General features: G+C 35.4%; 1 protein-coding gene across 26 annotated transcripts in view; it reads right to left on the bottom strand.

Moving 5' to 3' along the window:
* Nucleotides 1-17,028, bottom strand: part of SOX6 (SRY-box transcription factor 6) — a 588,321-nt gene that overhangs the window by 327,175 nt on the left and 244,118 nt on the right. For all 26 annotated transcript variants that reach the window (XM_038569137.1, XM_038569135.1, XM_038569136.1 and 23 more), the window contains one exon: nucleotides 546-753. In XM_038569137.1, the coding sequence (XP_038425065.1) occupies nucleotides 546-753 (208 nt within the window). The remainder of the gene's footprint in view (nucleotides 1-545; nucleotides 754-17,028) is intronic.

The raw sequence follows: 17,028 nt of genomic DNA on the forward strand, positions 1-17,028 counted from the left end.
TGTGATGTTGTAATATATGCCATGTGTTGCAGCACTTCCCTCTTGAGCATTTAGTTTTGACAATATTAGAAAGCTCAACTCTCACAACATTTGGAGATGAAAGGATAATATTTATAAATTTGTAATATTTATAAAAATGAGAAATTAGTTTTTATTTTTTGTTTGTTTTTTCTTTTTAAACAGTTGATCTTTTCATAAGACACTATCCATCAAAAGGAAATAAGGGAGAAAAAATGAGAAATAAAGTTGCAGCTGCAAAAGTTTCCATGCTACACCTTTTTCCAGGGTAAGGCTTGCAGTCCGTTTAAAAATGTGATTTGTTATCATAAGAACAAAATGAAATGCACAAAGTTTTAGAAAAATGGAGCTATCTGCTTAATACTCTCAATGGATCACAATCTGCCATCACCATGGTAACCTGTGAATAACTTTTTCCTGGCTAGTGCCAATTATGCACCGCTTTGGCCCTTGAAATCCCACTCAGTTTTTTTTAAAGTCCTGGAATCTTTGAAAGAATAAAGCTCAACAGTTAAGTCCACACATACCCTCTTGTTCAGTCCGAGTCATTTCCTCAAGCTTCTTCTGTTTCAGTGTGTCCACCACATCGGCAAGGCTCCCTTTGCGGCGTTCTGGGGTTCCAAAAGTAACACTGGTCATTATCTCGCGGTCCCGACTCCCTTCGTCAGGCTTATGTGGTGAGGTAGAGGTATTTCGGAAGGAATACAGGGAACATAACTTATTATTCTCTGACTCCTAGAAAAACAAAATAAAATAAAACCATTAGAACATTTGTTTCTTTGCATGCCATTGGAGAAAAATCTCAGAATGGCAGTATATGAGGCTTAGATGGACAAATAATATTAGCCATTTCTGCTTTAAAAATACTAAACATTAAAGAAGCAATTATCAGAATAACTCCCCTTGAATTGCAGATTCAAACTGTTTATTTTTTTGTAATTAAAAGCCAACCGAAGTGGTTCAAAAACTTAATTTTAAAATGGACACTTAGACCTACTCATTTACACTCTTCATTTAAAATAGTTCAGATTCAATTATTAATTATTAAGATTGGCAAAGTTTTTCTTTTAATTGGCACTTCCGTTAAATGCTCCTCCCACAGCCTAAAAAAAAATGTATATCACAATAACATTATCATTGAATTTAGAACCAAAAGAGAAATTAGCTTCAATATCCAATGTTAATTATTCAACAGAACATATATAAAATACCTAATCAGTGCCGGAAAGTTAGCCAACCTGAATATTTTTTGTGTGCTGGGGTTTAAGGAGAATGATTTTTTCCTAGCCATACATCTGTTAAAGTTACAAAAACCTTTTTCCATTTCTTATCTTTACCACTTATAGTTTAGCACATAGTCACACACATTTCAAAGTGGTTTGTTTTTATGTTTGCTTGTTTGATTGTTTTTAAAAGAACAACTTTATTACAAAAACATTTGCACAAGAATTACTTCACAGTACAGAGAAAGTAGCTAACTAGTAAGAGGGTTAGATCTATCTTCTGGGGGGAAAAATGGAAATCTGAGACTGAAAATAATAAACACCTCAAAGTTTATAGGAAGAAAATGTTTTTATATATCTCTAAATCAGAACAGGGGATTGTAAGCCACTATTATTTGGCCACAGCCCATCAGTAATCTTAAATTCACCTCATCTGTGTGGGCATGGGTATTCTCTTGCCCAATAAAAAATGTTATGAAATAAATAAAGCATATAGCCTTTGTGACTCTCATCAGAAGCATGAACATATTAGCTGTTTCTATATCTCTCTTCCCCTTCACAAAGAAGCCCAGTAAGCTTCAAGAACTAGAAGAAGAAATATGAGGCAAAAGTTACAGAAATAACTGGTTTTCCAGGAAAATGGAGCCTAAACAATTTAAGTTTCTAGATAACTGTACCCAATAAGAATTAAAGCAACTAGCCATAGGACTGAGCTCATAGGAGGTGGTATTGAATAAGTAGTGGGTACCATTATTCTGATGGAAGAAGCAGATGGAACCAAGGCATTTCTCTTCCCCTCTGGACCCAAGGAGTTGTTTAGCAAAAATTGTTATGAGTCTTAAAGTAAACTGAATATGTGAATCCTGAGTATATACTAAACACCATTGAATTGTATACATTAAATAAATAAATCATGTGGTATCTGTACTATATCTCAATAAAGCAGTTAAAAATATTGCGAGCCAAATCCATCTTTTTTTAAATTTCCATTACTAGCACAATGCCTAGCATAGAACAATGCTCATTGCTTTTGTACTGAAATAAACTGAAAAGGATAAAATAAATGGGGTAGGGCAGGAAAGAGAGCTCCTCTTTACCTTGCTCCTAGATCTTTTCTTTTGAGAAATGATGTTTTATTGCATTTAACATTTACAATAACTCTATGAGGTAATGCAGAGGAACCCCTTCTTTTAGATGCCAGTCATGGTTAGTATGTGACTTCTTGGGATGATCAGTTCATTCTCTGCTTTGTGCAAATGAAAACTCAGAAATGTGTTTGTCAAAGCCATTTTGATTTCTTAGTAATGTCCCTATCAGAAATCTGACCTAGACTTTTTTGAACCAGTATCACCATTGGATCAACCATGCTTCCATCACTTTCATTTCAAGTGCAAACGAGTCTCGTATCATAGCAGATAAATCAAAATCAAAAACAAAACCAAAAAAAACTCTGACTCAACCTAAGAGATTAAAGACCAAGTCAAAACAACAGTCACATGGAAGTGCATTACCTACAAGCAAGCCACCATTGATCATAATACAAAGGGCTTTCCCATCACTCCTAAATTGAAATTGAAAGATACCCAGAGTGGCTCTCCTGCCTGAGGAAAAACTTTAAGCTGTCTACAGAGCATGTAGGCTTCATACAGTACCATTTTTTTCTGTCAGGTCTAATTTCAAACAGTTTTCTTTACTCTTGTCATTTGTGAGACAGACTGCTTTGTTTGTTTGTTTTTGTTTTTGTTTTTTACCTGTGGGAATGTAGCCACTGCCATTCCACACCACAGACAATCACCATGGGTTCCCACACCAATGACCCACACTCCTCAGCCACGTAATCTGTGCAAACTGGCTCAACACTTCCAAGAAGCAGAGAGCAAGAATCTGAAAAGTCATGATTTTTCAAAAAAATTGACAAGAACTACTTGCAATATGTCACCAGACACCAACATAGGCAGTGGATACAATCATCAATAGTGTAAGTCATATCATTTAAGTCATCTTAACCATCCTTAGAAAAATGGAAAGGGGGATCCCTGGGTGGCGCAGCGGTTTGGCGCCTGCCTTTGGCCCAGGGCGCGATCCTGGAAATCCGGGATCGAATCCCACATCAGGCTCCCGGTGCATGGAGCCTGCTTCTCTCTCTGCCTATGTCTCTGCCTCTCTCTCTCTCTCTCTCTGTGACTATCATAAATGAATAAAAAATTTAAAAAAAAAAGAAAAATGGAAAGGTGCAAAACTTTACCATTTCTAGCCCTCCCTTTTTAACTTTCTAAAACTTAAGGAATAATAGTCTCTCATGAATGGAGACCTATAGGCAACTCATCTGTGTAAAGGGGTACTTAAGTCCAAACAGTTACAACGAAGAGAGTACTGTTACATGAAAGGCCACAGTATCAAATTAGAAAAAGAAACTTGACAAAAGATCTCTAGGGTTTTGTTTTGTTTTTTTGTTTTTGTTTTTTTGTTTTTTTGTTTTGTTTTGTTTTTTTAAGGAGCTAGGTAATTTTTAAGTAAGTTTTCTAAGGGGAAAAAAGCCCAACTCATTATGCAATTTCTTAAAAGCAAAACAGATCCTATGAAATATCAGTTTGAGGAAAGATGCCCAATGATAATTTCTGTTGCATCTTGATGCATGCAGCACAACTGTGGAGAGATCTGAGACAGCATTTCCCTAAAGCAATGGTTCTCAAACTTCAATGTTTAGAATTCCAAGTACATTAAAATGCAGATTCCCTCACCTCCTTCTATACCCACCAAAGGTGGGGCCCAGGAATATGGAGTTTAATAAACATCCCGAGGGACTCTCATGTATAGGTCCTCTCTTTCTGATGCGTCCCACTTTAAGAAACACTGATCCCTATGAAAGCAATGAAATAAATGTGCTTCCCCTGATTGTAAAAAATATGGATGTAATTACAAAAATTTTTAAGAAGGCTGGTTAGTTTTAGTTTTTTAAAAAAGAACATAAAGATTACTTGTCTTTTTTTGTTCTTTCTTGTGAAAGCAACCACTGTATAACGTGACTGAACAAATGAACATCAAAACAAACGGAGCATATGGGGACTGTTCATTCAAAGGCAATTTGCCATAAATTTGTTTTCTCTCAATCCTAACCTTAGTGGCACCATCAAACCTAACAGTAAAGATAATTTTTGAAATATTATTTAAAAGGATCCCAGTCCCCATACGAAAACTAAAGCAACATTGGTTCAGATCATCTAAAGACCTTTTTTCTGGCAATCAATTAAATACAACACAAAATGATATGCAGATGCCTGAAAAAGCACATAGTAGAACAACAACAACAAAATAGTCATTTGGCAAAGTTTCTAGAAAACACAAGCAATCTTCGCAAATTAAAAATATTTAATTAAGATGTTTCCATGCCTGAAGGGGATAGAAAAGTAAATATTAAAGACAAAATACATGTGAGGTGATGGATGTTAACTAAATTTATTGTGGTAATCATTTCATAATACGTACATGTGTCAAATAATTATGTTCTACACTTTATAAAATGTTATTTGTCAGTTATATCTCAATAAAACCAGAAAGACATTTTAAAATAAATATTGCTCAGATTTTTCAGAGGTTGTTATTCAAAACAGCTCAGCAGTGGCAATAGAAAGATGTTAAACTTAAATAGCCTTCACATGGTACTGTTAATATATCAAATATACACAAAATTTTGAGCTTTTGTGCTTCACCTTCTTTCCTCTAGAATGTCCTACATTCTCTTTGACTATTCACTCAACCCACTCCTCAAAGCTCAGATCAAACTGCATTTCATCCTTGAAGTCCTGCCTGACTATACTGGGCCTCACTATCCTCCCACCCCCTGAACTATACATTGAAGCACTTAATCAGAACCATACAACTTAGCATTTAATAATATACTAGAATAAATTATTCATTACTATTTTGCATGTATTAGTCATATTTGAAACTAAATTTTAACACTTGAAGGATTGGGGCCATGTCTCATGTTTCTTCTATATGCCCCCAGAGCACCCAACAAAATGTTAAGTACATCATCAGCTGCTAAACTTGAAACAACTATTCACCAAATATGTCAAAAACAATTTAAAAAATAAGGGTAAGAGTAAAGATTTGTTCTATCAGTGACAGGATTGCTTATTTAAGCAAAACACTGAGAACTGAAATACTAAAAAAGTAAAGGATTCATTTAATAAAAGATGACATAGCTACACAATGGAATACCACACAGCCATTAAAAACAATACTATATATATTGAATATAGAGTTGTTTATAGTGATGAACAATTGGGGGCAACTTGCATGTCCAATTTTAGGGACCATTTTGAGGGCATTATGATTTCATCCAGATGGTAGACTAATTTGAGATCATTAAAAATCATATTTTTACAGAATATGTAGTGACATGTGGGAATATTCATAATGTTGTTGGTACAAAGTTATGTTAGTGAGAAACATCAATATACATTTTTTAGAAAAATATATATATACAGAAGAAAAGACACCAGAATGTCCAACAAAACATTAGTGGTCCACTGAGTATTGGGATAATAGGTAGTTTTAATTTTCTTTTTGAAGTCACCCATATTTTGCAAATGTTCTATTATAAATACTACTTTTAAACAGAAAATAAATATTGCTGTCAAGGTTGAATGTGAATACCAAAAAAATGTTGTAGACATACGTCATTTACAAAGAAAGATGTATTAAATGGGGAAAAGGATATATTGTATCATTTAGTAAATAAACTCAATTTTGTTGCACGTGTGCATTGAGGTAAATGTGGCTACAAAAGAAATAAAAAACTGGGAAAATGTACACCAAAATATTTATAGTGATTTCTAAATGGTGAAGAGATTATTGGTAATTTTTATTTCCTTTTTGCTTTATGTATTTTCTAATTTATCATTGATGAAAACATTGTTTATGTAATAAAGAAAAATAAAAAAAGTTTTATTAAGAGATGCTTTAAGGAAATATAAAATAGAACGTAAGAGAAAAAAAATTGACTCTCTTGAAGATGTCTAGAGGTGTAGTGTATTATAGTCTCCCCGACTGAACCCAGAAAAAATAACCAAGCTTTCTTTCTTTGACATTTCTGCAGTGGAGAGCTCTCAAATAATATTTTCTAATACATTTAATTTCTTAAAAAGGAATCCTTGTATCAGCTAAAATGTGGATCTTTATCATTATTACCCATTTGTCCTCAAAAGATACACAAAATCAATCTATTTCCTCTTTCGTGTTAGAGTTAAATATCTTGAGGGATTGGATTATAGTTCTTTTCTAGAAGATACTCCTCAGTTTCTGCACATAGCTTCCAGACCCTTCATCATTCTCCTCTGATTCACTCATTTCTAGATGTTGTTCTTAAAATGTGCTGCCAAGAACTGAATACCAAAGTTCTATATCTTCATTCTCAGCGAGAAGAAAAGTAACAGTCAGAAGGTTAGGTAGCTTCCCTTATGTGACACAAATAGAATTGGCAGAACTAGTTTAAAATCCAAATGTATGGGGCACCTGGGGGTTCAGTGGTTGAGCGTCTGCCTTTGGCTCAGGGCGTGATATCAGGGTCCTGGGATCAAGTCCCTGCATTGGGCTCCCTGCTCGGTGTGGGGGGGGGGGGGGCGCCTGCTTCTACCTCTGCCTGTGTTTCTGCCTCTTTCTATGTATCTCATGAATAAATATTTTTTAAAATATAAAACCCAAATGTAGGTTTTCTGACTCCAAATCCAGTGCTTTTCCCATTCTACGGGGCTATCATAGAAATAATAGAATCACCAATTCTAATATTTCTAATAATTCCAATTACACCTACCTTCTAAATCCTTTTGTTACCTTGCATTGCCAGAGAGGAACTTTACCTACTTTGAGACAGGAATTCCACTTTGTTATTAACCCTAATCCAAGAGTTACCAAGAAATAAATGCTTTATATTGGTTATCTCTTGTATAAAAATCACCCTAAAACCATTCTTAAAACAACTATAATCATTTATCTTTAATAGTTTCTGTGTACCAGGAATTCAGGAGCATCAGGGTTGGGCAGTTCTGTCTCAGGGTCTCCCATGAGGTTGCCAGTAAGTCAGTGGCTAAGTTTGGAGTCATCTCAAAGGCTTGTGTATACACAAATGTGAACACTTCAAAGTCTGGGCTGGGAGCTGGGGTTTCTTGGACATCTTAGTTCAGGTCTCCAAAGGAGCATGCCCCCAAGAAGAGCCAGATGAAAGCTATGTCACTGTTTCTAACCTAGACCGAGGAGTCATGCCATCTAACTGTCAGGGCAATCTATTCAATAGGAAGTCACCAAGACTTCCACATAGTCAAGAGGGTGGGTTTTAGACCCTGCCATTCTACAGAGTGGAGTTATAACTATATCCTCAGATAGTTGCTGTAAGAAATGAATAATATATAAAACAACTTAGGACAGTGTCTATCACTCAACATATGGTAACTCCTCTTATTATTAAATTTCAAACATCCTTTGTCCAATTGTCCTGTGTTTCAATTTTTAATTCTGAAAATACAGTCATGATGACCACTGGCACCATTTTTAGGTTTTTATTTATTCTTATTCATCTAAGTATAAAAATACTAAATGACATTATTCTCTTAATATCAATGCTCAAAAATCACCTCCTTTATAAAGTCACCCCCAACTAATTCCATCAAGATCTGATCCCTCACAAAACCCCAATAACATCAGCATTTGTAGTTAGGTTTTTCTAGGGAAACATACTACCATTTCCCAGTTAACCTAACTGCATATAAGTTATCTCTATTCTGTCCTGGAGTAACTACAATACACTACTGCTCTTAGTCGTCTGGCTTGCCAACTGCACCTTGACCAGGAATATGAATGGGCAGTCATAACTGCATGCAGAGGAGAGCTGCAGGCTGAGGTTGCAGAAGTCAGATAAGATGTCAGGAACTGAGACAGCAGAGACCATAGGTCAGGAATGGAATCTTGCCCTACATAATAGAAGTTGAAACCCATATACAGGTGGAAGGCATTGCTGCTGGGAGAAATGACTGGGAAATGGCCTCTCTAAGCAGCTGCAAGAATCAACTTCCCTACTTGCTGCACAATATAACTGTAGGGACAGACTATTACCCTCTCTTCCCCTTCCCCCCACCCATTAGCAAGGTTGAATTAAATGCGTTCACTCTTATTGCATTGTATGTTGTCATTTCATTTCTGTTTTTGTTTTCCCTTTTAGTTATACTACCTTTCCAATTACAGTTTTATCCTCACTCTAATCTACCCTCCCTCTAGATAAGATTCATTGGGATACCAAATTAGAAGTTTATCCCTGATTTCTGACAGGCCCCAATCTATAGCAAGCTTCCATTTCCTTAAACCCTATTCTAAGTCACTCAAAGTCCAAATCCTAAAAAATGTTCTTTTGAATACTCTCTTACTGAAACATTCAATGGGTCTCTATGGTGTGTGTTCTCCCTATTGTAATGTGTCATAAACAAAATTTGTTCAACTACAGGTGTGTTCCTGTTTAGCTGAAGGAAATTAATGGGATGTAATGTCTGTAAAGATATTAAAAACAATAATAAAACCACTGTTTTGCTTTAAATCACTGTGTACTGATTTGTTTTAAATCACTGTGTACTAGCAACTCAGCCATGTCAGTGATCAATCTTCTCTGCCAAAACAAATGGCTTCCACCCCTCTCCTTTTGTATGCACTCCATTTTATATATTTTAAGTGTCAATTAAGCATTCAACTTATATTCTACAAATTACATATATGCATGTTAAATAAATAAATATATATATATATATATGTATATGCTGGATATGTATTGCTTTTTCTGGTTCCCCACTTCAAACGACTCTTCTTTGATGAGCCAAAAACTACCTGCCAACTGTGCTGTATAAGACATATTCTACTTTGGTATTATTGGGTGACTGACAGGTAAAGCTTTACCTAATCTAGGTTCCAATAACTTCGTACTAACAAAGGAAATCTAACCTTTTTAATATGCTGAAAACTAAATTGCTAACATTCATAGGTTCTTTCTCAGACGAAAATGTATGTTCTTCTCTAATGTGACATATTTTAAGGAAAAGCATTGGTTTAAAGAAGCTTACATAAATGAAAATACTGAATTTGGTTCCAATTAACAATGGATTATTCCTGATAAAAGTATCATTAATTCTAATAGTAAGACAATGTTTTATTCTCTTTCTCTTTTATTAAAACTGATACTTAGTAGAATATGTTAGATTTATATTGCATTCTCGAAGTTGGAACAACATCATGCCACTTTACACAATTATCATACTGCTCAATAATGATACATTTATTCATGATGTCCCAAAATATAGATTTATTACCAATATTTGTCAAAGTGTCATGATTCTAAAAGTCTAAGAAATGCAAGCTATTGCTCTTAAAGTGTTATTTTGACTCAAAGAAAAAAATTACTAAGTTTTTAAAATGGTGATGAGGATCACCGTACTTAATAAATGGAAGTAAAATACAGAAAAAATATTAAAGTCTCCAAACCTGCCAAGACAAGCACATAAAAATAAGCTTTGCATCATCTGTACACTATCAGCCTCACAAATAGAATCAAAATCTCAAGATTCAAAGGTCCTTTAAAAATCCGATTGCTCAATCCCATCTAGTACTTGAATCCCTGTGTAGAAAAAGATGGTATAATAGTTAACAAAATAAAGGCTTTCTGGGCCAGATTTTGTAGTAAAGTCACAGCTTTTCCATCTACCTCCCACAAAATCCAGGCAAGTTAACTAACTTCTTGGAGGTAAGAATATCTTATGACTCTTTGGTAATGGAATAGTAAGAAGACCTTTAAGGCAGGCAGGCCTGGTAGTGAATTTACCAACACATGGAACAACATTCTATCAAGGTTCAGTTATTAGCAGATTTGTGTAGCTACCAACTTCAGACAGTTAACTTCCACCTGGCAATTGATTAGTATTCAACTACCACATGGTACCCAACTTAAACAATACTACCAGGCTAGGTTGAATTGGGCTAAGACAGCTTTAACTTTGAAGCCAAGGAAGTTAAAAGTAGCAAGAGACTTTGGTGATTACAGTTCAAATCTTTCATTTTTGAGATGAGGAAATTGAAATCCAAAGATATAAAGTGACTTCCCTAAGGTCACACAGCAAATTAGTGACAGAGATAAACATAGGCCTTCCATGAGGCAACATCCTTTCCTCTAAATTATGTTTCCTCTAAACCTCAGAGAAAACATTTCCACTAAATCAAGAATTTTTTTTTTGTTTATTTGTTTGATTTTTACAATATGAAGCATTGGGGAATAAAGGGGTGTGATTATGCAGAGGTTTGAGAAGTATAATTGGACAAGTTCTTACAGAGCAAGTTTCTCTCATGGAGAGTCTCAAATGATTCCATAGAGCTTTTCTTATGAGATAACTACTTATTCTAGTGTCAAGTCTATTATCCTTATGCTCTCCCTTACAGTTGTTTTTTCTTCTTCCCAATTTGAGAGATACTAGTCCACTTATGAAAAGAACTGTGTATTTTTTATATATAATCAGCAAAGCAGCCAGTATACTTTAAATGAACTGAAGGCTATGCTGGGTGCTTAAATTATATGCTATAAATTATATCACTGGATCCAGGTATAAGTCAGATCACCAGGAACCCATTTTACATAACTATCGTCCAAATGAGGAATAATGAAGAGCTCTTTGAAAGAGTGGACAAACCCAGATATCAGAATCATGAAGCTGAAGCAAATGAGGTGAAGTAAAAAACTTCAGTAACCTGTACCCCAAAATAGGCATATAGCCTTAAAAATAGGAGAGTCAATGCACCAGGTACCTCTTGTATGACCCTAGCTCAGAGTTAACAGGGAAGAGGAGGGCTTGCAGTATGACACAAGTAGTCTGTTGAAATGCTATTGAATCCAGCTTCTGGGAAAACTGTCCCTAACTCAACACAGAAACTAGGGTCATTTTAGGGGAAGGGGATCTATAATCACTCAAGGGTATCAGAGTAACTTCAGAAAAAAGATCTAAAATTTTTAGGAAAAAGGTAAGGTAGTTGGGATTTGCTAGGAAAAGGGTAGTAATTAAGCCCCCAGAAACAAATATTGGTATGACAATTGATTATGTCTTGGTTGTCTATTTTAAAGTGATGTGACTGGGGTCACATAAAAAATAGCTCAGAGTGTGCACTTTATATCTCACAAATCTTAATTTGTTTGAGAGAGAGAGGGAGAGCATGCGACTCAAAGTGGGGAGAGAATAGGCAGAGACAGAGGGAGAGAGAATCTGAAGTAGGCCACACCCACAGCAGAGCCTGATGCCGGGCTCCATCCCAGGACCCGGAGACCATGATGGGAGCCGAAATCAAGAGTCTGATGCTTAACTGACTGAGCCACCCAGGCGCCCCACAAATTTGAATTTTAAGAAGTACCTGAGCCCAATCAAGGCCTATCAAATCCATTTGTTAATAGAGATCCTACTCTATTAACAGTCAAGTCCTTCCATGGCCTTGTTTGCCCAAGGAAGAGCAACTAGAGAACAAATTGCTCTCTCTGTCATGCACGCTGAGCCCTCATGGCTGCTCTGGGGACTCAAACACCTCCCCTCTTCACTAGATCTTGCCCAGTAAGGGTCCCAATTTAGAGAACTCTACCACAAAAAGCCATGAAATTTCCCTCTGAAATGTCAAATGCATGTAATGGCTTAACACGAAACTCTTTGTAATCCAGAAATTCTAAAATAATATCTCCAGCTCTCTGACTTGAGTTTTTATGGACAGAACTACAAAGAGACTAAAACAATACCTCAGAGGCTGTGTTGCTAATGAAGCATCTAACTCTCTGTATTTACATTTCCAGGAAAAGGGAAAGCAGGCACAAAAATGTCACTAATTTACAAGGCAGTAAACAGAAGTCTAATTCTATCACCAAGTGGCCCCAGTGTCTGGAAGCTATGCCTTGCTCTACCTGAAGGCAGCATACAACTTTGAACTGATGGTTCAGCTGCAATCATAAAGTCTATGCTTTCTTTTGGGTGGGGGTGGGCAGGTAGGGAGGGATGGTATGAATTTATATATTTCTCTCTAACTTCCAAATACCCAAAAACTCAGATTCATTCCTTGCTCTACTATGTCATTCCTTGTGGACAGCTAAATTCTAATCTTACTGTCAACTTCAAAAAGCTAAATAAATAAACTATAATCAACTTCACATACAAAATATATCAGTATAAGAACAAAGAAAAATGAGAACAGTATGTCTGGTAGAAATATACCAGGAACAAAATAATTATACAGCTGAAGGCCACATATTAACTCTGAATTCAGGAGGAAAACTTTCCTCTAATATATTCATGGATTATATTAGCTTAATCCTGGCTAAAACAGTTCTTTTATAAAAAGCTACTCATTTACCACTAGAGCTAACCAAAAATGCCTAAATAACAGTAATTGCCAAAAATAAAAGTTCATTTTGTGTGTCTCAAGGTAAATGAATCTCTTCTATATACCACCCTAATCTATCTATGCTTAAACGAGGGCACATTTCTTCCCAGAAGTTTGATGAATTTGAGAATATAGTATTCTAGGTACTCTCAGTAAGCCAGCAGTGAAAACAAATCAGAGTTAAATTATAATGAAAGCAAAAGTTTACAAAATAATTCCCAATCATTTTATTAAATAAGGTTTCCCATTTTCTAGGATGTTAATGAAATATAAAGAAGATAAATGAAATGCATAAATATTCATTTCTAATTTTTACCTGATTGTAAAATTTTATTAGCAAAGCTTTGTAATTTATACTTTGGATTTGAGAATGCAGTTTACACAGAGATATATTATTGAACTCAATTTGCATCACCTAGAAAAATAATGCCTAGAGGTCATGGGAATGCAGTAATACCAAAATAATACTTAAAAGGTTAATAGTATAAAAAATAAATGTCACCGCACTGAAAGCTATATTAACAAAAGCAATAATGGCTTGAAGTTGTTCTTCTTTTAAAAGGTTACATTTCTCTTGGAAAGCAAGGAAAACTTATTGCAGAGGACAATCAAACAGTGAGATAATTTGCATATCAAGATAATTAAGGCACATTCATTAGATGTGTTCCAGAAAAATTAGGTATGTTCATGTAAGGAACAGAGTAGGCTCTTTCCTGCTTAATGCAGGTGGTTTGACTCAATAATCAAAGAGAGCCCTTTCAAAGATGTCATCTCCAAATGACTCATTATGTTAAAGTTGCCTTTATGGAAAGCATCCCTCTCCAAATTAGTGTAAGAAGGTAGAGTCAGAGGAGTGAAGAATACAATCCCAGTTTCCTCCTTCCAAAGCAAAATACTCCCTGTCACGGCCACCACCATCTTATTCGTGCCAATACAGAAGGATCTTAAGATTCATATCTCATTCTAATCATAAAAAGTTCAAATTAGTCATGTAAAAAACTGCAAGCTAGATAATATACACATTGCTTTCTACAACATGTTGCTTCAAAGCCTTACAGGAATGTGCAGATTTCATTATTCCAGTTATCATATTTCATTATAGTGATGTACCCAGACCACCACCAAGTAAGAAAGAATTCTGTACAACTGTACATTAATCAGAACCACCTACAGACTGTGAAGTTTTGCTTTGATCAGAAGATTGTGATATCAGCTTCCATTGATTAATACTGACCAATCTGACAAGAAGCCTACCTTAAAAAACAAAAATCTTCTGAATCCATCAAGAAAATAAAGCTATCTGGAATAGGCCTGGCTCAACCAAACTGTTTTGCTAGACTGGATCATCCCAGCTTTTCTATTAATAATCAATTCTTATTTTAAATAAGAATTGAAGAATTACCTTTCATAAGTGTTGGAAATACTATAGAATACAAACTATACTTTGGTCATGAAGGAATATTTGCATATGGATACTAGATAGGAAAAATCAAACCACAGGAACAGCCCTGGCATCACAATAAGGTGCATACTAGCAACATAGTGGTGAAAGAAGTGAAAACAAAATATTTATGAGGCATAAAGATATCACATAAAAATGAAGCAAAATAAGGGAATATTGGTTAAATCCCAGAAAACATAATCCTCATGAACATGAAGGAATGCTGTAAATTGTAGGTGAATGCCAGTAATGGATTTTGTTAAGAGATTCATGTTATAGTCAGTGCTCTGCAAACTCCAGTCACTGGCTCTTATACAGCCTAAAAGATTAAAATAAAAATAAACATGGCATATCTCATCTCCTTGAAAACATTCTGTATACACAGTTTCATTACACTCGGGGAAAAAAGATACTAGGGCCTGATTTTCCTTGAACTGTCAAAATACAAAAGAAACGCAAAAAGTCTGCACAGATGTAGCAAAGTACTGGATTTTTTATATTTTGGCAGGTGCTCAATATGCAGCCCACATAATCACATGTTAATGACTGGAGTGTGTTAATCAGCATGCATACCTGATTCTTTCTTGCCCAAGGGGGAAAAAAGCCAACTATTCCAGAGCATGTTAATGTTTTTACTTTTGATAAAGATTTTGATAATACACTAGGTAAAAAAACTTTTCCAAAAAGTATATTTAAAGGTGCATTATATCATTAAGATTAATATTAAAATTCCAATTTTAATTTTAAAAATTAATTATTAAAATTCCAATTTTCATAAACATCAAGATATTTTCAAGTGGCACACCAGTAATCATTCTGTTTAAAAGACCAGTTTTTTAAAGATCTACATTTGGGAAAGTTTTTTAAAGATCTACATTTTTTTTTAAAAGCAGGAATGAAACAGGGTATATAACCAGGGTATGAAAATACAAAGATGACCAATGTGTTGACACTAGACAACAGTAGTTGTCTATTTCCCTATCCACACTATGCAGTAAAATATGGTTTTACTTTTTGGTTAAAATTATAAGCACATACCTGTCATTAAATTTTTGAGAGAGGTTTAAAAGAAACTTCTGTGTGCTAAATACAGTTTCAAAATGATAGAAAATGGGAAATCTCTCACAAGGTTTCCTGGAGAATGTTGTTTCATGACTCAGGGAACAAAGGTGGACATTTTTCACTTGTTACCAGAAGTTTAGATTTGAAATTTACTTAAATTGAATGAATGCCAAAATCCTAAGATGAAAGGAGTGATAACTAAATTTTCCAGGAAGTCTAGAAAATCAAGGGAGTTTTTAGATTATTTTCCAGTGCTTCACAGACCAAGCAGGTACCAAAAAGATACATGTAAACCTCACCTTAGGTGTTCAGGCTATAATAGGTCCAGGCTAACTAGTGGGTTTCTATAGTTTCTTCCTCTTTAGAAACTACATTTTCTCATGTATGGTCTTGATAAAAATGAGAAAATAACTTTCATTTGGGTGCTACCTACTATCTTAAATGACTAAATCTCACCAAAAAGCTGGCAACAACTTAAGTTTTTAAAATCTTTTAAAAGCTTACAAAATTAGAAATCTTCAAAAATTCTGTCACAACATAAATAATGGCTGAGAAGGATTAAATCTTCACTCAAAATTCCTGGACTGTTATCATGTAATGACAACAGCTCCAATCCCAGTCAGTCACAGTACAAAGTTCACACCAGAATTTTTATGGCTCAAAGCGAGGTACATAGAACACTCCAGAGGTGATTAGCAACTTCTTTGGACTAAAAGCAAAAACGACAGAAAGGAGAATTGTTTGCAAGTAAGACAGTATTGTTCCTAACATTTATTAAATATCTCAACATGCCTATTGCCGTTTTCTTTCAGTTACAACAAAGGTCACTATGGGTAGCTTTTATTTATAGTGAAAAAATTATTTTTAAAACTTTTCTAAAAGAGAAAATTCATTCAGGGGAATTTAAGTAGGTCTCTAAAATAAGAAGCTCTGATATTCTGGGGCTCAGGGTCCAGTCTGGTTATTTTTGCTTAATTACACTAGTAATTAAAAGCCAGATGCATATAAACCCATTTGACTTAAATTATATATCAATATAAGCATGTGTCTAAGTGCACAGATGTACATGTGTAAAGAAGACCTCACTTACAATCTTGTTATCACTTTGTGAATCTTGTAAGAGATACTGTTGGTACCCCGGCCTACCCCATAAGTCACCTGCAAAGAGTTCTTTTTTTTTTTTTTTAAGATTTTATTTATTTATTCATGAGAGATACACACAGAGAGAGAGAGAGAGAGAGAGAGAGAGAGAGGCAGAGACATAGGCAGAGGGAGAAGCAGGCTCTCTGCAGGAAGCCCGATGCGGAACTCCATCCCGGAATTCCGAGATCAAGCGTCCCCCAGCAGTTCTATCTTGAAAAAGCTTCTGTCCTCACATGGGACCATTCTCTGTCCAGGAGCAAAACTCCTCTCTTCCCCCTCCTTGGTCTTAGCAATTTCATTTCCTGTACATTCTTTTTTTTTTTTTTTTAAGATTTTATTTATTTATTCATAGAAACAGAGAGAGAGAGGCAGAGACACAGGCAGAGGGAGAAGCAGGCTCCATGGAGGGAGCCTGACATGGGACTCAATCCCAGGTCTCCAGGATCAGACCCCAGGCTGCAGGCGGCGCTAAACCGCTGCGCCACCAGGGCTGCCCTCCTGTGCATTCTTGACTAAATTTCTGCCCACACGACTAAATTCATGCCCACATGGCTTAAAATATTCCCCTCACCTTCTATGTGAATCTTGTCTTCTTCAGAATCTACGGGAACTCAAAGAATAACCTCCCTAATTGTTTACTCTCATGTATCATCAAACTTTTAGGAGCAGTACTGCCATAGTTTTCCTACTAGGTATCCT

This window comes from Canis lupus, chromosome 21 (genome assembly GCF_011100685.1).
Source record: "Canis lupus familiaris isolate Mischka breed German Shepherd chromosome 21, alternate assembly UU_Cfam_GSD_1.0, whole genome shotgun sequence".
In the NCBI taxonomy this organism is placed as follows: Eukaryota; Metazoa; Chordata; class Mammalia; order Carnivora; family Canidae; genus Canis; species Canis lupus.